This window comes from Microcaecilia unicolor, unplaced genomic scaffold (genome assembly GCF_901765095.1).
Source record: "Microcaecilia unicolor unplaced genomic scaffold, aMicUni1.1, whole genome shotgun sequence".
NCBI lineage: Eukaryota > Metazoa > Chordata > Amphibia > Gymnophiona > Siphonopidae > Microcaecilia > Microcaecilia unicolor.
Window position 1 is genome coordinate 45,042 of NW_021963618.1, and position 22,661 is coordinate 67,702.

General features: G+C 47.4%; 1 protein-coding gene across 1 annotated transcript in view; it reads left to right on the forward strand.

The window, feature by feature from the left end:
- The window catches only part of LOC115459516 (PHD finger protein 3-like), a gene marked incomplete at its 3' end in the record, with an annotated part of 33,323 nt that extends 19,189 nt beyond the window's left edge, over positions 1 to 14,134 (forward strand). The window contains exons 5-6 of the mRNA XM_030189331.1: positions 8,151 to 8,279; positions 14,005 to 14,134. Of these exons, the coding sequence (XP_030045191.1) occupies positions 8,151 to 8,279; positions 14,005 to 14,134 (259 nt within the window). The remainder of the gene's footprint in view (positions 1 to 8,150; positions 8,280 to 14,004) is intronic.
- Positions 14,135 to 22,661: the final 8,527 nt, after the last annotated feature.

Here is a 22,661-nt window from a genome sequence, read left to right on the forward strand (position 1 = left end):
CTAATTAGTTCCTGGACAGAGTGTAACCAAAGGTTGGAGCGAGTTGGGGTATTAGGAACAAGGAGGCAAGGAGTAGAAAACAACAAAAGCATCCAAACTACTAACATTTTCTTTCTTCCTAATCTAAAACAAATACAGCAAACTAATTAAGCAATAATATTTCAACAGTCTGTGCTAATCACAGATTACTCTAATATAATGTTCTCAGTCTTTGAGTTCTTATACCAGTTGGGATAGACCCTCAACTGACAAGGATCAAGCTCTCAAATTCCAAGAAAGCCAGAATCAGAGCAAGAAAGAGTCTCAGTGTGAAGCCGAAGTTCAGCCGCTCCTGCAGTATGCAGTTGACCCTTCTTTTCAGCTAGTAGATTCTTTGGTTCGGGTCAAGCGCAACTTCAATGGCTCCGCTGGATCTCTTTCTGCTCTCCACTGTCTAGGCTCCGTCTGATCCGTGCTGGGCTCAGTCTGGTCAGCAGACTTAATTCGAGACCAATGGACCCATGGAGTAATCCCTGCGACCTTCACAGCTGCAGGGGTAGAAAGCAAAAACAGTAAAAGGTCCTTTCCATCGGGGCCCCAAAGGCTGGAGCTTCCAGTCTTTCACCCAAACTCTATCCCCTGGCAGGAAGGAATGTACCTGAGCCTGGAAGGGGACAGGGTTTATTTCTCTCACATAAGACTGAAGCTCAGAAATTATCTTACCCAGGAGGGCTACCTGCTCCTGCACCTGGGCAGACCCTAAAATCCCTATGTCTCCCTTAATTCCCTGTAAAATGGCTGGGGGCTTCCCATACACAATTTCAAAGGGAGAAAGGGCTGTTCCTTTAGTTGGAGTGCATCGGAGGCGGAAGAGGGCTAGTGGCAATGCCTGTGGCCATTTCAATTGGGTTTCCTGACAAATCTTTGCTAGGCTATTTTTCAAGGTTCTGTTTGCCCGCTCAACCTGCCCTGAACTCTGGGGACGATAGGCACAATGCAATTTCCAGGTAATGCGCAATGCGCGGGACAGGGCCTGAAGTGTAGCTTCAACAAAGGCGGGACCATTATCTGAACCTATGGCAAGGGGCAGTCCATACCTGGGGATGACATCCCTAAGGAGGGCTCGAGCTACTTCTGTGGCTTTCTCAGTGACTGTAGGATATGCTTCCACCCACCCAGAAAAGGTACAAACCATGACTAAGAGGTATCGGAACCTACCACTCCTGGGCATTTCTGTGAAGTCTATAACTAGGGACTCAAAGGGTGTTAGTCCTCTAGACTGAACTCCTGGTGGAATAAGGGGTCCCTGACGAGCATTATTCTGGGCACAGAGAGTACATCGGGCAGAGGCAGTGGCAACCAGACTATCCAATCCTTCCAGCACCACTACTCGATTGAGTAGGCGGGCTAGTGCTGTTTTCCCTAAGTGTGATAGGTCATGAGCTTGAGACACTACAGGCCAAGCTAGGTGGCGTGGCACCAGAACTCTGGTATCAGGGAGATGTAACCAGCCATCAGGTCTCCTTACTGCACCTTCTTCTTGAGCCCATTTCTCTTCCGTTTGGGTATATATAGGTGTCCATTCTTGCAGTCGGATTTGGAACAGGGGGGTCACAGTACTTGCTGGGGGTCCTCGAGCAGCTTCCTTGGCCACCCGATCAGCATGGCGGTTCCCTCGGGCCACTGGAGTATCTATTCTTTGGTGTCCCCTACAGTGAATAACAGCTACCTTCTTAGGGGCCCACACAGCCTCTAGCAGCTGAAGTATTTCAGGTCCATACTTAACAGGTTGGCCTGCAGCATTTATGAGTCCCTTTTCCTTATACAAAGCTCCATGAGCATGTAGAGTTGTGAAGGCATATTTGGAATCAGTATAAATGTTGGTTACCAGTCCTGCTGCTAACTCCAGAGCTCGTATGAGGGCCACAAGTTCTGCTTTCTGGGCTGAAGTTCCTTGGGGCAGGGCTCTCGCTTCTATCACCTTGTCCTCTGTCACCACAGCATAGCCTGCCAGTCGCTTGGAGTTCTCCACATAACTGCTTCCATCTGTGAAATAAATTACATCTGGGTCCCTCCACGGAACATCTTTAAGATCTGGTCGACTGGAGTACACTTCATCCATAGTTTGGATACAGTCATGATCTGGTGGTCCCTCAGATGCTGGCAAAAGAGTAGCAGGATTGAATGTAGCCACTGTTTCCAGGTGTATCCGTGGATTCTCACACAAGCTGGCTTGGTACTTAACCATGCGGTTATTTGTAAACCAGTGGTTGCCCTTATACTCCATGAGGGTGAGAACTGCATGGGGGACTTTAACAACCAGTTCTTGCCCCAAGGTCAACTTATCAGCTTCCTGGACCAGTAAGGCTGTTGCTGCAATGGCCCTCATGCAGGCTGGCCATCCTTTAGCCACTCCATCCAGCTGTTTAGACAGGTATGCAACAGGCCTCTGCCAGGATCCCATCATCTGGGTCAGCACACCCAGAGCAACCCCCTGTCGCTCATGGACATACAATGAGAAAGGTTTCTCCACATCAGGAAGGCCTAACGCAGGGGCTTGGAGTAGGGCTTTCTTTATGGCAATGAAGGATTGTTGAGCAGTAGGTCCCCATTCAAATGGTTCCTTTTCACCCCCCTTTGTGGCTTGGTAAAGGGGTTTCGCCATCAATGCAAAATTTGGAATCCAAATTCTGCAGAATCCAGCTGCTCCCAGGAATTCCCTAACTTCTCTTCTGGACTTGGGTTGGGGAATTGCAGCTACCGCTTGCTTCCTACTAGCATCCAGTCTCCGACTTCCCTGGGAAATGCAAAAGCCCAGATACTTCACTTCTGACTGACAAAGTTGGGCCTTTGAGCGTGAGACCTTATAGCCTGCATCCAAGAGTAGCTCCAGCAATTCTCTAGTAGCCTCAAAACACTCTTCCTGGGTCACTGCTGCAATCAGGAGGTCATCTACATACTGGAGTAAAACTCGCCTGGAAGGCTCAGATTTAAAAGTCTTAAGGTCTTGCCCTAGGGCTGTCCCAAAAATGGTGGGGGAATTCTTGAACCCCTGTGGCAGGCGGGTCCATGTATACTGAAGCTTCCTTCCTGTTACTGGGTTTTCCCATTGAAAGGCAAAAAGCAGTTGACTGGCGGGGGCCACCCGAATACAAAAGAAGGCATCTTTTAGGTCTAGTGTTGTGAAATGGGTAGCCCCAGAAGGTATCAATCCTAACAGGACATATGGATTAGGCACTACAGGGTGTAATGAAATAGTGGATTTGTTAACCACTCGTAAGTCTTGGACTGGCCGGTAGTCCTCAGTCCCTGGCTTCTGAACTGGCAACAATGGCGTATTCCATGGAGACTGGCAAGGACGAATAATTCCATGAGATAACAGACGATTCAAATGTGCTTGAATCCCTTCCAGAGCCTTTCTGGGAATTGGGTATTGGCGAAGATGGATTGGCCGGGCACTTGGAAGTAAGTCTACATGTACAGGAGGAATATTTCGGGCCAACCCTGGGGGATTATCTTCTGCCCATACCCCACTGACCTGAAAGCTGTCTGCCAGGGGTAGGTCAACTTGGCTATGTGACTGATGCAGCCGCCATTCTTCTTCAAGAGGGCAGCAGAAACTCAATATACCCTTAGGGCTGGATATCGGGGGCCGAAAGGAGACTGAAGTCTGGCCATCAGAGTCAAAGGAAATTTGGGCCCTAAGCTTGGACAGCAGGTCTCGGCCTAACAAAGGGATTGGACAGTCTGGCATATACAGGAATTCATGAGTGACTATGTGTGAGCCTAATTGGCATCTACGGGTTGTCAGGAAAGGCCTCCGGTTCTGCACCCCCGTGGCTCCCACCACTCGGACAGTTTTTCCAGACACAGGCGCTAATCGCTCCGTCACAACAGAATGTTCAGCTCCTGTATCAATCATAAATGGAATTGAGCGGCTCCCTATAGTTAGCTTGACCATAGGTTCCTGGGAGCCCAGTTTGTAGGAACCCGGTCTGTCCTATTCGTCCCATTCTGCCATCTCGGCTATCCCGATGATGTCAGATTCAGGAGGCTCATATCTTCCCTCTCGAACTCGGCCTCGGCTTCCTCGATCTCCTGGTCCCCTTCTCAGTCCCTGGCGCCTCTGGGGGCATTCATCTTTCCAGTGCCCTCTTTCCTTACAATAGGCACACTGATCCCTCTCCAATCTTGGTCTGGGATTCTCCCCCCTTGGCCGGGATTGATTGAAGGAATCTCGGGGCCTGACTGGTGGTCCGGGGTCCCACTTTGGCTTCCCATTAGCTAGAGGTCGACCTCGGTTAAGGGTGGAATTAGTAATGGCTGCCGCTAAAAGGTCGGCCTTCTTCTGCATCTTCCGGTCAGCCTCTCGGCGCACCTCCTGATCTCTATTAATGAAACCTTGGTTGCGATCTCAATTAGCTGGGTGGTATTCATCCCTGCGAATCCCTCCTGACGCTGCAACTTCTTCCGGATATCTGGCATACTCTGGGCCACCAATGCACTATTCACCATTCTCTGATTTTCTTGGGCTTCAGGGTCAAATGGGGTGTATGTTCTGTAGGCTTCAATTAGTCGCTCTAAAAAGGCCCCAGGGGATTCAGTTGCCCCTTGGAGAATTTCAGAGACCTTTGCCAGATTAATGGGCCTCTTTATGCCTTTCCTCATACCTTCCAGCAAGTCCCGGCAATAGCCAGACAACAGTTCATAGTGCTGCCCATCATTTGGATCCCAATCTGGAGCTGCGCGAGGAAACCGAGCTCTAACCCACCCCTCTGGGTCCTGTGTCCCCCCGGGGACACGCTCTCGCGTGATGGCCTCAGCATTTTGCAAAATCTTCCGCCTCTCCTCAGTTGTGAAGAGGGTCAGGAGAAGTTGTTGACAATCAGTCCAGGTTGGGTTATGGGTGGCCATAATGCTAGCCACTAGGTCCACCACTGCCTGAGGCTTTTCAGTATAAGAGGGGTAATGCGTCTTCCAATTCAGGAGATCGGTGGTTGTGAAGGGTACATACTGATAGGCCTGTGCCTGTATAACCTGACCCTGATTATTAGGATCTGGTCGAGTGGTAGTACCCTGACGAAGTGGCAGAACTCTCGAGGAGGTGGGAATGGAACCTGAGGTAGAGCTAGGAGCTACCCTCCTATCATGCTCAAAGGTGATTGCAGCAGGTCTAACCCATTCAGTGGAGGTATGTTGAACCCCTGAGGGATGGGGAGGGGTACTCATAGACTGAGAGGTGGTCACAGGTGAGTCAGTCCATTGAAAGGGATGCCGGGCCCCTGATGAGTGGGTAGGGGTATTAGAGGGAGAGGCTGGGCTGTCAGGAGTTGAGGAGTCAGGGAGTGGAACCCAAAACGGGTCTTCAGAGGTTAACAGGAGAGGATTTGGCACAGAAGGGTAGAGGCCAGGTGAAAAGTCCAACCTAGGATGTGGTGGGGTTCGCACAGAAGAGGAACTATCCGGAGAAGCCTGTACTGGAGAGGCTTGAGCTGGGCGGCGTGGATCTCTGGGGGTAGCACGGAACCCCAACAATGGGCCATAAGGTGGTGGCTCAAGATCTGAGGGGTCATCAGAGAGTATGGGTTTCTCAGACAGGGTAGGGGCGGAAGCCACCGATTGGGTGGTAAGCTTCCTGGGGCTCTTTCCCTCTTCTAGTTTAGATTTTCTAATCTTTCTTTGAACACGGCCTAACATGAATTTTACTGGGGATCCCATATAAGTTTTCAACCACGAGGGAGGGTCAGTCACAAGGCTGTCCCAGGAATCTATATAAGGGAGTTGTTCAGAATATTCTGGTTCTCCTACAACTATGCTGTAGACCTTCCGGATTACTTCAATATCTAAGCTGCCACTAGGGGGCCACCCCACTCCCATAGATGGCCACTCAACTTCACACAAGGTTCTTAAAGTACTTGAGCTTAAAGTCTGTCCATAGTCATTAATTAAAAAGCCTTTTTTAAAGTTTTTAAGCATACAATCTAGGGGGGTAGCAATTTGTCTAGATGATGTCCCACCCATAATGCTTACAGTTACAACACACAAAGAGGGGGGGAATTTTTGAGAATGCAGTAAGGGGTCTGCACTCTCGAGACACTAGGTAGACAGACAACAATCGCTTCCTTCCGTTGCTGACCAATTGAACTCGCGTTAATTGGAAATGCAGCTATAAGAAGTCCGCACTCAGTTAACATTCAGGCATCACACATTCATTCAGTACAGAAAATCTCACCCAACAATTTCAGATTTCTCAGATACAGATAAGCTCAAGCGTTTTCGCTTCTAATCTCCTCTAGATTAGAAGGTACTAGGGCCTTCGCTGAGAGTTGATCAGGCTCTCCTTCCTCAATTTGTTTGAGGGGCTGATTTACAATTTTCTAGCTAGAATTACAATACAAAATACAGAATACATACCCGGCGAATGTTCTCCAGTCAGTTGGGTGCTGGGATTAATGCAGGATTCATCCCACCGCTGCCACCAAGAATTGTTGCAGGAATGGAGGCATGAATTTGTGATGCTTCAGGAGTCAGACAGCACACACCAGTATGAGAGAAAAATCTTCTTTATTTGCCAGCAAACAAAGCAAGACATCAGTTCTAGCTCTCTTCTTATGCTGTCTTCTCCTTCTTCTGTCTGTTCCTTCTGTCCTTCTCTTTCTTCTGAGCTCCTCCTGACGTAAACTGCTTCTGCTCCTACTTAAATAGGGTCCTAAGCCCTCCTCCTAGCCTAGCCCCCTTTACTCCCAATTGGTTAAGAAATTGATTGGCTACCTTGCCTCAACCAATCATTACTTTTGAAATATCAGTTACATAGGTTCCAGACATCCTAAACTGACCTCTGACCTGGGGCCCCTTAAGCCAGACATTTGGTCTCCAGTCTCTTACATGTTATTATGATTGATTTCTCATATTCCTAGTACTAACTGCTAACTAAACTCTGGCATTCATTAAAGGGGTCAAAAGCCAATCTTACTTAATAGCATACATATCAGGTTATTACTTCCAGGAGGCCAGTCCTACACTTAGCTATAATTATCAAGGAGAAGAGAGCTGACTAGTTCTGACCTCTTCACCTATCAGCTTATACATTGAACCAGCCAGAACTATGGCTAAGTCAAACCACATGTTGATCTCCTCAATGCAGTCCTTGCTTGACCTCTTAAACAGCAGACAAAGAGTAATACAGAATTTAACAGATATTCTACACAGACACAAACTTATTAATTTACACAGAATCAGTATTTCTTATAAGACATATTCTAAATATCAAAAACTTGTAAATACTAATCTATTGCCTCTCTCTCTCTAAATAGTATTTTCTATCTAAGCATTTTAACTACAATTAATCATATGTCTGGCTCATTCCTTTATTCATTCATAATAGTTTACAGCTGTGCCAGCTAGCATTGGCAATTCACAAGGGACAGAGTTTCATTTCTCACTGACCTTTCCTAACCTTAGCTCGGCCAAGCTAGACATTGAAATAATATGAACCATCTGGCATACCTTCACTTTAGTTGCAAAGTAAAAAGTTAGAATTCTAACTTCAAGCTTTTAAACCCCAGATTTTAACAGAATTAACCCTTCATATGATTTCTTATATATAATTTCTCAGAGTAAACACTTTCTTTGCCCATGGCCGCCTCAATAGAAGTCTTTATTAAGTGTTGAGAGACATAACATTAAAAAAAAAATCAAGCCACTAACGGCTACTTAAGCAAGTACAATACAACAAAGGAGAAACACAGCCTCCAATGAACATTATCAATGAGCGTTTAACTCTCAAACCGAGGACAATAAGGGTCCATATACTTCTAAGATTTCTGACCGATTTTTGTAATTATCTCACCCCCCTCCCCTTGTTTTTATGATCTTATCCCTTTGCTCTGTCTTCTCCATCCCTTACTTTGTCTCTCACTGTTCACTACTTCTGCTTGCAGTTTTATTTGCTCTGTTATCTTCCCTCCCCTCCCTTTTTTTCCTCTTTCCATCATTCTCTTGCTTTCTCATCCACTCAGCTTCCCTATTGGTATAACACTACTCTGAGGTTATAGAACATCCAGCCACAGGATAGATAAAATTAGAAAGTGCTTCTCCATGTGACGTTGGCATCTAGACATTTTGTATCTTGAAATACAAAATGTATTGTAACTTTTGTTGCTGTTTTACAGACAATTGAGATGATTGAGAAAGAACAGAGAGAAGTTGAAAGACGACCAATCACAAAAATTACACACAAAGGAGAAATCGAAATCGAAAGTGAAACATCGGTGAAAGAGCAAGAAGTAATGGTAGTTGAGGTAATTAAGAACAGTAGCATATATCTGTTTTTCTATTAAAGTAGGTCATTTTAAAATGACCATATGGCATTTATGTGTATAAATGGCATACTAGTCTAAATACCAATTTTACAATGCTTGCTATTTACACATGTAGATTGTGTGGGAGATAGATTTTAAGGGGGCTGTTCTGAATGTGGTTTGGGCAGACAAAAAAAAAAAGCAACTGTATGTGTATTTCTTATTTTACAATAGCAGCACAATACATACGGTTTACTCAGTTTTCCTGTCAGTATTTATCCCTGTTCAAAGGCATGTAGAAGCGTCAGCTAACTGCGTGCTGGAACATGGGGTTTTCATCAGTGATGATGGAGCAGTTGTACAGCGGCGTACCAAGGGCGGAGCAGTGGGGGCGGTGCGCCCTGGGTGCACGCCGTTGGAGGGGTGCAAAGAGCAGCTGTGTGCCTGTCGGCTCCGCTGGTTCCCTGCTCCCTCTGCCCCGGAACAGGTTACTTCCTGTTCCGGGGCAGAGGGAGCCAGCAGAGCCGAGAGCCGCGCGGCTGCTCCCAGCAGCTAAGAATGCACCGGGGGGGGGGAGGGGGGGGGGGTTGCGCATCGGTAATCCGCACCGGGGGGGGGGGGGGGGGGGGGGGGGGGTTGCGCATCGGTAATCCACCCCGGGTGGCAGCCGACCTAGGATTGTCACTGCAGTTGTATAAAAACGTTTTCACTGCTTCCTAATTAGCTCCTTTTGTATGTGAAATCCAGGGCTTAACATGTAAGATGCTGGTAAACACAATTTACCATATGTGTAAAGCTCCATGTGGTGATCTTTTTTGAAAGTTTTTTTGTGAAATTGATGTCCTGCTGGTATATGCCTACAAATAAACACAATATTTGTCTCTGCTCCTTTTATGTATCTTTAATATAGACTCCACATTCTGCAGAACTGACATACGCTTTGAATTTTGATTGCCCTGATCTGGATGACCCAGTTTGTACCTAGACATCCTATGCAGCATGAGACTTTAGTTTTTGATTAGACTAGAGAGAATTTTGAGTGCATCTAGGGAGATTGTGTGCTTTCAGGAGAGAACATGTCGCTGAATATGAATAAAATCCCACTTGTACCCATAATCAAATCTATTTATTCAAAACTGCCCCTTATCCTCGGAAACATTCTTTGTATCTACAGTGATATGAAAAAGTGTTTACCTCCCTCCTGATTTCCCTACCAGTGGAAGGGGGTTGATTGTCCCATTTTCTGGGGAATAGGCCAGGGTAGCGTCAGATGATTGGGTTTTGGAGGTTATATGAGATGGGTGCAAGCTAGAGTTTGGCCGATCCTTGTCAGACCTTTTTCGGGAGTCTTCATGCAAAGCAGTGACCAAAGTAGCGGCAGTGTGAGACACACTGGCTGAATTGCTGCGCCGAGGTGCAATATGGCCCGTACCCCTGGAGGAGTGTGTCCAAGGTTGTTACTCTGTTTACTTTGTGGGCCCCAAAAAGGGTGGTTCTCTTTGCCCTGTGCTAGACCTTAAATCCGTCAACAAGCCTTACAGATTCGGCATTTTAGACTGGAGATATTGCGATCGGTCATTGCTGTGGTGCAACCGGAGAGTTCTGACTACGCTCGATCTGAAAGAGGTCTATCTACACATCCTATTTGGACGCTCAGGCAACACATGCAGTTCCAGGCAGTGCTCTTTGGACTCTACTACCTTTTCGAAGGTCATGGTAGTTGTAGTGGCAGCACTCCAGAAAGATGAGATTCAGATGCATCCCTATTTGGGTGATTGGCCCATTCGAGCACTGTCCTACGAAGAGAGTCTAAAGGCCACAGACAGGGTGAATGGTCTTACTACAGTCCTTGGCTGGGTTATCAATGTGCCAAAATGCCTTCTAACCCCGTTGCAGTCTCTGGAGAACCTGGGTGTGATTTTCAACACCAGAATGGGGAAGATATTTCTACCGGCGGAGCGCAGGCTCCTGCTACAGAACCAGCTGAAGAATAAACTAAGGTTGATGGTTCGGTCATGGGACTACGTTCAGGTATTGAGGTCTATGGCATCCACATTGGAAGTAATGACGTGGACCGGGAGTCATATGCGAACACTTTAGTTGTCCCTACTAGCCCGATGGTCACTCCTATCAGAAGATTACCAGGGCAGGGCTCCATGGACACTGTGGGCTTAATCAGCCATGCAGTAGTGCTTGAAGACGGAGCACCTTCAGAAGTGTTTTTCCCATGGCTATGCCAAGCCTGGGTATTAGTGACAACAGATGCTTGCCTCTCCAGTTGGGGAGTTCATTGCCTGGGCATGATGGCCCAAGGGTCTTGGTCTGCAGTGGAGGTGACCTAGTCCATCAACAGGTTGGAGTTGCGGACAATTTGTTTGGCATTCCGGGAGTTTGTGAACATCCTACATGGGTGCCCAGTGTGGGTGCTGTCAGACAATGTAATGGCAGTGGCCTACATGAACAGACAAAGGGGGGACAAAGAGCGCTCCCTGTTGAAGGAGACAGAACTCCTCTGCATTTGGGCAGAGGCACACCTGACCCTGCTTTCTGTGGTGCACATCGCAGGTTTGGCAAATCTACAGGCAGATTTTCTCAGTCAGCACGTCCTAGACCCAGGAGAATGGGAGCTGTTGCCAAGAACATTCCAGCTGATCACAGACTGCTGGGGGATGTCAGTGCTGTATCTCATGGCCAGCAGGGGTGGCTCAGGGGGCATAGATGCCCTGATCCAAAGCTGGCCCACCAAGCTGCTTTACATGTTTGCCCCGTGGCCCGTGGTGGGGTGAATCGTGGGGAGGATTTCGAGACATCCCAGAAGGGTAATATTAGTAGCGCTGGATTGGCATCGGCGCCCCTGGTATGCTGATCAAATCAGGTGCTGGTGTATCGCCCACTGCGTCCAACAGTTCAGGTAAGTCTGCTTTGTCAGGGACCCATTCGGATGAAGTTTCCCTCCTCCTTTGGTCTTACAGCATGGCTTTTCAGAGAGCAGGTCTAAGAAAGAAAGGTTATCCCAAAGCAGTCATTGAAATCATGCTGCAGGCCAGAAAACGCTCTACTTCTGCAGTGTATGTGAGAGTCTGGCGCACGTTTGAAGCATGGTGTTCATTGGCGGGTGTCCTTGCTGTTTCTGCATCAGTATCTGTAATTCTGGCGTTTCTGCAGGAGGGTCCCTTAACACCTTGAAAGTGCAGGTTGCAGCACTGGTCTATTTTGGTGGCTGCCTAAAAGGCTCCTCATTAGCTGCACACCTGGATGTTATTTTGTATCCACCTCGTTTGCCGATATTACCATCTTAGAACTTGAACCTCGTTTTGCGGGCAATGCAGCAGCCGCCCTTTGATCTGCTAGATCGCGTATCATTGAAGGATCTTACTCTGAAAACGTTTTTCCTGGTAGCTATAGCGTCGCCCTGAGTGTTAGAGCTACAGGCTTTATCGTGCAGGGAGCCATTTCTCTGTTTTATGGAGGTGGGCATTTGCATTCGGACAGTGCCTTCCTTGTTGCCAGCCTTTCGCCGGGAGGACTATTCCGCCAAGTTCCGGACACTGTGGTGTCTGAATATTCGTTGCATACTTATGCATTGCCTGGAGGTCACTAATGACTTCTGCCAGTCGGATCATCTGTTTGTTTGTCATGCTGGACAGAAAAAAGAGCACATGGCTTCTAAAGCCATGGTAGCCCATTGTTTACGGGAGGCAATTACTTTGGCCTATATAGTACTGGGTCGTTCCCCTCCATTGCAGGATCGAGCACGTTCCATGAGAGCACAGGCAACATCTCATGCTAAATCTTGGTTAGTTTCATTGGAGGATATTTGTAAGGCCACTACATGGGCCTTGGTGCATTCTTTACTAGACATTACAGATTGGTTGTGGCAACTCGTGAGGATGCTGTTTTCGATGCTGTCTGCTGGGGTGCGTTTGTCCTGCCCTGCTTGAGGACTGCTTTAGTACATCCCACAAGTCTCTGGATTGATCTGTGGGGTGCCATGAAAGGAAAAATTCTCACCTGATAAATTTTCTTTCCATTAGTCTCAACAGATCGATCCAGAGGCCTGCCCCTTTTATGCTGCGATCTGCTGTTGTTGGTTTGTTTGAATTACGTGTTCGGACACAGTGTTGAAAGAATTCCTGCATTTGGTTTCCTTCTTAAAAAAAAAAAGAAAAAAAAAGAACGTTTTACTTGAAGAACTTGTCTGTAGGTAATCAAGAGAATAATTCGGTATCCACTACAGTGGTGTTTATCTACCTCCCACTTGGGTGGTCGAGATTCTTAATTTAATTCTTAGAGGCAGGATAGTGTTTGGTTTGGATGGTTTTCCAGGTTTCCACTTCTGTGGTATCAACAATACCGAGGAGAAACTGGCTGAACATGGCCACATATAGCTATCTCTAAAGTTCTCTCTCTATTTCCATTTGCTGGTAGAAGGACATAACCCACAAGTCTCTGGATTGATCTGTTGGAACTAATGGAAAGAAAATTATCAGATAAGAACTAATTTTTCCTTGCAGTTAAAAGCCAGATGAAACATTCTGATCACAGTTAATCACATTTTTAATCACTGTCCTGGAAGAATCCCCCTTCCGAAGGCCTCCCCATCCTCATTAGGCCCCCTGAGCCTACATTAAAGATGCCCTGGTTGCCTACAGTAAAGCAGGTATGAGCGACCTCCTGTTGCTCCTGCCCATGCCAGCCCCAGGTTCAAAATGGCAGCCTTGACCTGTAGCAGTAGTCTTGCAGTACTACAACTAGGGATTACGACCCTGCCTACCCAAAACCACCAGGGCATCGTTTAAAGTAGGGGGCAGGGGGGGATGCCAAATTCAGGCCATGGCAATCAGCATTAGTGGTGGTGATTATTATAATTGCTGCTTTGCCCATATATGGAAGCCTGACCCATAATGGTAGTACTTGTGACATTGCTCTCCTAGGTCTTGGTCATTTTGAAGCCCAGGTACCGTGGGGAACTGGGTTTGATTCCCACTGTAGCTCCTTGTGACTTTGGGCAAGTCACTTAACCCTCCATTGCCTCAGGTACCAAAAACTTAGATTGTGAGCCCTCAAGGGACAGAGAAAGTACCTGTATATAATGTGTACAGCGCTGCATACATCTAGTAGCGCTATAGAAATGATTAGTAATAATAATAATAATGGGAGTGAGTGGGCAATGCTCGGACCCCATTAGACACTAGAATCACCCGGAAAGTTCAGAGACTAGGTGGTGGGGTCTAGGGAGAAAACTATTTGAGGGCCTTGGGACTTGGGGGAGAGAGGTATCTAGGAGAGGCTGCCACTTATGAGGCTCGAGGGGAGAATTGTATCTGCTGAAGGCAGTCAGAGGTCAGGTGATGGCAGGGTTAGTTGTGTTGTTATGGGGGGGGGGGGTTGTATGTGTTGAAGGCAGTTTGGAGGTTGGGTAATGGCAGGAGGAGGGCTTTGTGAAGGCAGTTGATCAGATAATGATGGGGGAGTTTGAGTGCGTTGAAGGTCATTGGAGGTCAAATGATGGCAAGGAGGGGGGGGGGGGTTCTTCCTCCTTCAGAACAAGTGTGGAAGCCAGTAGATCATGCTAGTTAGCACTTGTTACTTATTAATATTGGTATGTTAACATAAACTAGTTTTTATGATCTGAGAGTGGGCACTACAATCTAGAATGTTTGACCATGGTATCTAAAATATAGAAGAGCACATAGATAAGAATTTTTTTTATATTAACTCTTAGGATCCATCCAATAAACCAGTGGAAAAAATGGAGGAAATCCATAAAGATGAAGACCACACCGAGTCTACCACAGATACAACAACACAGCATAAAAACCATCTTTTTGATCTTAACTGCAAAGTCTGTACAGGTAAATACGAGTCTTCAGGAGTTAGTACTTGTAGCATTTTTGCTCTGTTGGTATGCTGTCCTTGCAAATGAGATGTCATTTGGTAGAGCCTAGGCCAGAGAACTATAAATAAAGCTGTGAGAGCTTTCTTGGAGTGGTACACTGAGTATATATAGGTTTTAAGGCATTAGTACTCTCATGTAGGATCACCTTAATTTCAATTTTTCTCTGGATCCCACTGAACATTAATTCATCTCCATAACCCTTCAGAAGTTATCAAAACAATCCATTATCTATGGTGACTTCCGATTAAAGAGCAAGTACATGTGACATATTCTGATTGTTATTATTATTAGCATTTGTATAGCGCTACCAGACGCACGCAGCGCTGAGCACCTGACATAGAGAGACCGTCCCTGCTCAATAGAGCTTACAATCTAAAAATACAGACAGACAAGACAATTAAGGGCGAGGGAAGTACTGGGTGAGAAGAAACAAGGGGAGGGCAATCGAGTAGTGGCTAGGAGCCAAAAGCAGTAGTGAAAAGGTGGGTTTTCAGCATAGATTTGAAAACAGGTAGAGATGGCGCTAGACGTACAGGCTCAGGAAGTCTATTCCAGGCATAAGGTGCCGCGAGGGAAAAGGAACGAAGTCTGGAATTAGCAGTGGAGGAGAAGGGGGACGACAGGAGAGATTTGTCCAGTGAGCGGAGTTCACGGGGAGGAATGTAGGGAGAGATGAGAGTGGAGAGGTAATGAGGGGCTGCAGAATGGATGCATTTAAAGGTCAGCAAGAGAAGTTTGAACTGTATGCGGAAGCGGACAGGGAGCCAGTGAAGTGACTTGAGGAGTGGACTAGTGTGGGTATATCGATTTTGGTGGAAAATAAGTCGTGCTGCAGAATTTTGGACAGACTGGAGAGGAGAGAGATGGCTGAGTGGAAGACCAGTGAGAAGCAAATAGCAATAATCCAAGCGAGAGGTGACAAGGGTTTGGATAAGGGTTCTGGTAGTGTATTCAGAAAGGAAGGGACGAATGTTGCTAAGTGGAGGAGTGGCCTAGTGGTTAGGGTGGTGGACTTTGGTCCTGGGGAACTGAGGAACTGAGTTCAGTTCCCGGCACAGGCAGCTCCTTGTGACTCTGGGCAAGTCACTTAACCCTCTATTGCCTGCTGCATTGAGCCTGCCATGAGTGGGAAAGTGCGGGGTACAAATGTAACAAAAAAAATGTTGTAGATAAAGAAGTGACAGGTTTTGGCGATCTGTTGAATATGCGCAGAGAGAAAGAGAGGAATCAAAGATGACTCCAAGGTTACGAGAGAGGAGCAGGGAGGATGTGAGAGCCATTAACGGAGATAGAGAAGGGGGGAAGTGGGTTTAGGGGGAAAAATGAGAAGTTCAGTTTTAGTCATGTTTAGCTTCAGATGGCATTGGGACATCCAAGCAGCAATGTCAGACAAGCAGGATGAAATATTGTTCTGGATTACGGTTGAGATTTCCAGGGTGGAGATGTAGATCTGAGAGTCATCTGCATAAAGATGGTATTGAAAGCCATGGGATGAAATCAGGGTACCAAGAGAAGAGGTATAGATGGAGAAAAGGAGGAGTCCAAGGACAGAACCCTGGGGGACACCAACTGAAAGCGGGATGGAAGTTGAAGAGGAACCGCCAGAGTGAACACTGAAAGTGCGAAGTGAGAGGTAAGAGGAGAACCAGGAAAGAACAGAGCCCTGGAATCCAATCGAGGATAGTGTATCTAGGAGTATGGTGTGGTCAACAGTGTCGAAAGCAGCAGATAAGTCAAGAAGGATAAGGATAGAATAGAGACCTCTGGATTTAGCCATCAGCAGGTCATTAGAGACTTTGGTAAGTGCAGTTTCAGTAGAGTGAAGAGGGCGGAAACCAGATTGGAGTGGGTCAAGAATAGGTTGAGAAAAAAGAAAGTCGAGACAACGGCGATGCACGACGCGTTCAAGTACTTTGGAGAGGAAAGGAAGAAGGAGATGGAGCGATAGTTGGAGGACAGGTAGGGTCAAGTTAGGGTTTTTTAAGGAGTGGAGTGACAACAGCATGTTTGAAGACGTTAGGAACACTTGTAGTGGAGAGTGAGAGATTAAGGTTGTGACAGATGACAGGGATGATAGTAGGAGAGATAGTATTAAGTAGATAAATAGGGATGGAATCAGATGAACAGGTAGTACATTTGGAGGAGGGAAAGAAGAAGGGCAGTTTCCTCAGTAGAAACTTCAGAGAAGGAGGAAAGGAAAGAGAGTAGGGGGTGTGGACTAAGGGAGAGAGGTGGGAGGGCTTGAATGAAAATTCAAGGTTAATCTTATGGATTTTATATGGAAGTGCGCAGCTAGGGTCTGGGGGAAAGAGAAGGGGGAATTGGACCACTAAATAGGGAGAGTGAAACAAGACAAGGAAATCAATTAAACAGTAAACAGAAAAAAAAAGTGGTATTAACCTGATTATCCCCAGATATTACTCGTCTAATTCATTATTCCACATTGATCATCTGGTTGGCTTCTTCAAGGCCAATACAGTGTATAGTCAAATCATTTCATTAAAAACATACTTATTGTCCAATATTAGAAATAATACATCTGATTACATTCTTTCTCTTTTAAAAATCTCTTTAAACCACTAGACTCGTATGAACTGGTGTACCTGGTGGTGATCAGTTTGGCATGTAGAATCACACTGGAGCCTTCAACAGGCACTAGTGTAGTGTAGTAAAGCACCACCAATAGACTGAACTCTTCAGAAAGAGCAAGGAGAGCTCATTAAAGAATCTTATGAGCAGGGGTGGCCGTATGCTTCTCCGTAAGGCAGCATTATTAGGTAAAAGTCAATCCTGAAGATTTGGTCTGTTTCTGATTCCCCTTCTTTTTGGGGTTGGAGTAGTCTGTTACATCATACTATGGTGATGGAGAAACAAAAGGTTAATCTGTCTTTTAAGAGAAAGAAACAGTTGTCCATCTGAGACCCTTATATTTCATCCATTCCTCCTAAGGCCCGGAATCTCACTTTAATCACGCTGTAACTCTTTGATGGGTTTGGGCAGCTACATTCCTTTGCTGGGAATGGTTTCCCTTCCCTCTTTTTGGGTGGGAGGGAGGGAATGGGATAGGGAATGAGGGGTGGGATGGTTGTGAATGTTGAGAGGCATCACAGGTTCTGGGGACGACTATAAGAAACAAGGCCCTTCTTTATTCTTTGTCCTGTTGGAATGTATTATGCCTCACATTGAGTTATCTTTATATAGCTGGAAGTATTGGTATTTCTGAAAAATTTTAATAAATTTTAAAATAAAATAATTTCTCCGAAGACAAGCAGGCTGCTTGTTCTCACAGATGGGTCGACGTCTGCGTCGGCCCAGGAAGCGGCAATTTTGCAAGCAAAAATAGAGTTTTTGCCCAGAGTCTTTTGGCGTGTGAATCACGCTCACTGCTCATGAGCAGATGACTTCCTGCCCGTTGTGCGAGCGTGCCCCTTAGTTGTTCTTTGTCCGTGACAAGGTGACAGGATTTTTTCTGCTCTCCTCGTTCTTGGCCCAGGAACAGAGTCTGATGCTTAGTTCTTTTAGTCATTTTCTTAAAAAAATGTTCCTGTAGTTTCTTTTAGTATTTTTTTCCCCTATTTTAAGTTTACTTTCTTTTCGACATGGCTGGCCTTTCTCCCTTTTTGTGCCCTTCCCTTTTTTGGCACAATCGCATTGTTTGATTTCGCCGAAGCTGTTTTTCCTTCCATGTCATCGAAGACACCCAGCGGCTTCAAACTTTGTACTTTGTGTAACCGGACCACCTCAGGTACCGATACCCACGCCTGGTGTATCCAGTGCCTTGGGCCCAACCATAGCCCAGCCGCTTGTAGTCTGTATCTTTGTATGAAGAAACGGACACAAGTGTCTCGAGAAGCCCAACGTGAAAAGCTTTTTGGGGCTCGGTCCGGTCCTTCGACATCAACATGGGTACCGAGATCATCAGCGTCGACATCAACAGGAGCATCGACGTCGGGAGGAGAGGTAATGGCTGCTGAGAGACCAACCCACGCTGGGAGAGTGAGGCATCGAGTGGGTTACACCTGTCTCAACGCCTTCTGTTATGCAGGCCCCCTGGGACGACCTTCGTCGGACCTGGCCCCGAGGTGTGAGGATTCCACGTCCTTGGTACCGAGGAGTTTTGATGACTGGTGTCGAGCGAAGGCAAAGATGCACCGTCATCGATCTCCTTCGACACACGGTGCCAGGAGCTCTGATACGTCAAGGGAATCGGCACCCGAGAAGCGTCGGCGCTGAGAGGATCGCTCCCCCTCTACACAGGAGGTGCCAATGCGTCAGTCTCCTAGCAGCACGGAAACTCTCCCGAACCTCGACAGATTCTGCCACCGGCTGCTCCACCGACCCCGCAGCCTTCTCTGACGGCGGCTCTTAATGAACACATCAGGGCCCTGCTTCCAGAGCTTCTGGAAGGATTGCTGTGTCAGTCTGCTTCGGTGTCGGGGGTTTTTGTGCCTTCCATGCCATCTGCTGCAGCGTTGTCTGGCCCTTTGCCTGTGGTGAGGTCCCCGACCTTGTTGTTCCCTGCGGCATCGATGTCGGCTGCCACCCAGGTCGACTCCCCTTCTACATCAGTGGAGGAAGATTCACCGCAGTCCAGATGGGCGTTGACGTCTCGACATCACCATCGAGGACATCGTTCCTCGGCGCCGAGGCAGGCTGAGTCTAGGACTACTCTGAGAGAAGTCTTGTCCAATACTGAAGAGGAGTGTTCATGGGATGAAGAGGAGTCCTATGGGATGAGTCCTATGGGATTCCCTCTGAACCTTCCCCTCCACCAGAAAGGAGATTATCTCCACCGGAGAGTCTGTCCTTTACCTCCTTTGTCCGGGAAATGGCTACGGCTATTCCTTTCACTATGGAGGTTGAGGATCAACCCAGGGCTGAGATGCTCGAGGTCCTGGATTATCTTTCTTCACCTAGAAAGGTTGTAACGGCTCCTTTGCATAACTTTCTGAAGGAACGTGTAATTAGACTCTGGAATTCATTGCCGGAGAACGTGGTACGGGCGGTTAGCTTGACGGAGTTTAAAAAGGGGTTAGATAGATTCCTAAAGGACAAGTCCATAGACCGCTATTAAATGGACTTGGAAAAATTCCGCATTTTTAGGTATAACTTGTCTGGAATGTTTTTACGTTTGGGGAGCGTGCCAGGTGCCCTTGACCTGGATTGGCCACTGTCGGTGACAGGATGCTGGGCTAGATGGACCTTTGGTCTTTCCCAGTATGGCACTACTTATGTACTTATGTACTTAAGTCCTTATGCGAAACTAGTCGTTCCCTCTATCTACCCCTTGATCCCCCAAAAGCTGAATCCCAGTATCGGATCCACGGTGAACCTGGATTGATGAAGTCTCAGCTACCTCACAATTCCATGGTGGTGGACTCCACCCTCAAGAGAGCCAAGAGTACTAGAGACTATGCCTCGGCGCCCCCAGGCAGAGAAGCTAGGACCTTGGATTCTTTTGGGAGGAAGACGTATCAGGCTGCTATGCTCGCCGCCAGGATCCAGTCATACCAGCTCTTCACGAGCATCCACTTGTGGAACTCGATAAGGTAACTGTCCAGCTTGGTTGACGCACTCCCTCTGGAGCAGGCTGAGCTTTTTCGCCAGGTGGTCAGGCAGCAGAAGGCGTGTCGAAATTCCTGGCCAGGGTTACATTTGATACTTTTGATGTAGCATCCAGAATTGCTGCTCAAGGCATAGTGATGCGCAGACTCTCATGGCTGCGTGTCTCTGACCTGGATCATTCGGTCCAGCAGCGGATGGCGGATGTTCCTTGCTGGGGGATAATCTTTTTCGTGAGAAAGTAGAGGATCTAGTTGACCAGATCAAGAAGCATAATGATGCTATGGATCTCTCCCCCGGGGTCTTCTGCTACTACCTCCTCATCTAGGAGGTATTTTAGGGGGAAGAGAAGTGTTCCCTATTCCTATCCTAGGTGTAGATACACTCCTGCTTCTCGGCAGCCTGCCCAGGCTCAGTCCCAGCGTGCTCGTTCTCGTCAACAGCGTGCGCCTAAGGCCACTGCAGCTCCCCAGCAAAAGCAAGGGACGGGCTTCTGACTGGCTCCAGTTAAGCATAGCCTCAGTAAAAATGTCCATAGTGGATGACTTGCCAGTTGGGGGAGGTTGATATTTTTTCACCAAAGCTGGCCTCTCATAACCTCCGACCGGTGGGTTCTTCAAATAGTCTGGTTAGAATACACCCTCAGTCTGGAATCCAAACCGCCAAATTGCCAACCGGGAGCTCATTCTTACAGCTCCCAGCACAAAAAGATACTTGCAGAGGAAGTCTCCGCCCTTCTAAAGGCCCAAGCGGTCGAACCCGTTCCACCAGGGGAAGAAGTGCTGGGATTCTATTCCAGGTACTTCCTTGTGCAAAAGAAAACAGGGGGGATGCGTCCCATCCTAGACCTGAGGGCCCTGAACAAATTTCTAGTCCGAGAAAAGTTCAGGATGGTTTCCCTGGGCACCCTTCTTCCCATGATTCAAGAAAATGATTGGCTATGCTCTCTGGACTTAAAGGATGTTTACACACACATCTTGATACTCCCAGCTCACAGGAAGTATCTTTGATTTTGGTGGTAACTCATCACTTTCAGTACCGTGTATTGCCTTTTAGTCTGGCGTCTGCACCCAGATTGTTTACAAAGTGTCTGGCTGTAGTAGCAGCGTCGCTATGCAGACTGGGAGTGCATGTGTTCCCTTATCTCGACGATTGGCTGGTGAAGAGCACCTTGGAAACAGGCGCTCTACAGTCCATGCGAATGACTATTCAGGTGCTAGAACTACTAGGCTTCGTGATCAATTACTCCAAGTACCATCTCACCCCAGTACAGAAGTTGGAATTCATTGGAGCTCTGTTGAACACAAAGACAGCTCGAGCTTATCTTCCCAAGGCAAGGGCAGACAACCTCCTCTCCCTAATGTCCACAGCTCGAGCATCTCACAGATCATGGCTCGGTAGATGTTGAGACTTCTGGGGCACATGGCTTCCACAGTTCATGTAACTCCCATGGCGCGTCTACACATGAGATTAGCTCAATGGACCCTAGCTTCCCAGTGGTGTCAAGCTGTGGGAGATCTAGAGGATGTGATCCAACTGTCCACCGACTTTTGGAATTCCCTTCAGTGGTGGATGATTCAATCCAATTTGACCTTGGGACGTCCTTTCCAAATTCCTCAGCCACAAAAAGTGCTGAGGACGGATGTATCCCTCCTGGGGTGGGGAGCTTATGTAGATGGACTTCACACTTAAGGAGCTTGGTCCTTTTCAGGAAAAAGGTCTTCAGATCAATCTCCTGGAACTGCGAGCGATCTGGAATGCTCTAAAGGCTTTCAGAGATCGGCTGTCCAACCAAATCATCTTAATTCAAACAATCAGGTTGCGATGTATTACACCAACAAGCAGGGAGGCACCGGATCTCGCCCTCTATGTCAGGAAGCCGTCCAGATGTGGTTTTGGGCGCACCATCCCAGCATGTTTCTGCAAGCCACTTATCTGGCAGGTGTAAACAAGTCTGGCTGACAGGTTGAGTAGAGTAATGCAACCTCACGAGTGGTCACTGAACATGTGAGTAGCCCGCAAGATCTTCCGAGCGTGGGGCACCCCCTCAGTGGATTTTTTCCACTCAAATCAATCACAAAGTCCCTCAATTCTGTTCCAGGCTTCAGGCCCACGACAGACTAGTGTCAGATGCCTTTCTCCATTTGGGAACGGGCCTCCTGTATGCATATCTTCCCATACCTCTTGTAGGGAAGACTTTGCTGAAACTCAAACAAGACTGCGGATCCATGGTTCTGATTGCTCCCTTCTGGCCGCGTCAGATTTGGTTCCCTCTTCTTCTGGAGTTGTCCTCCGAGGAACCGTGGAGATTGGAATGTTTTCCAACCCTCATCACCCAGAACGGGGTCACTTCTACATCCCAACCTCCAGTCTCTGGCTCTCACGGCCTGGATGTTTAGATCTTAGAATTCACCTCCTTGGGTCTTTCAGAGGGTGTCTCCCGAGTCTTGCTTGCTTCCAGAAAGATTCCACCAAGAGGTGGTACTCTTTCAAATGGAGGAGGCTTGCCGTCTGGTGTGACAGCAAGGCCCTAGATCCTCTTTCTTGTCCTACACAGACCCTGCTTGAATACCGTCTACACTTAACAGAGTCTGGTCTCAAGACCAACTCAGTAAGAGTTCATCTTAGTGCGATTAGTGCTTATCATCGTCGTGTAGAGGGTAAGCCTATCTCTGTACTGCCTTTAGTTGTTCGCTTCATGAGAGGTTTGCTTTTGTCAAAGCCCCCGGTCAGACCTCCACCAGTGTCATGGGATCTCAATGTCATTCTCACCCAGCTGATGAAAGCTCCTTTTGAGCCACTGAATTCCTGCCATCTGAAGTACTTGACCTGGAAGGTCATTTTCTTGGTGGCTGTTACTTCAGCTCGTAGGATCAGTGCGCTTCAGGCCTTAGTAGTAAATGCACCTTATATCATCACAA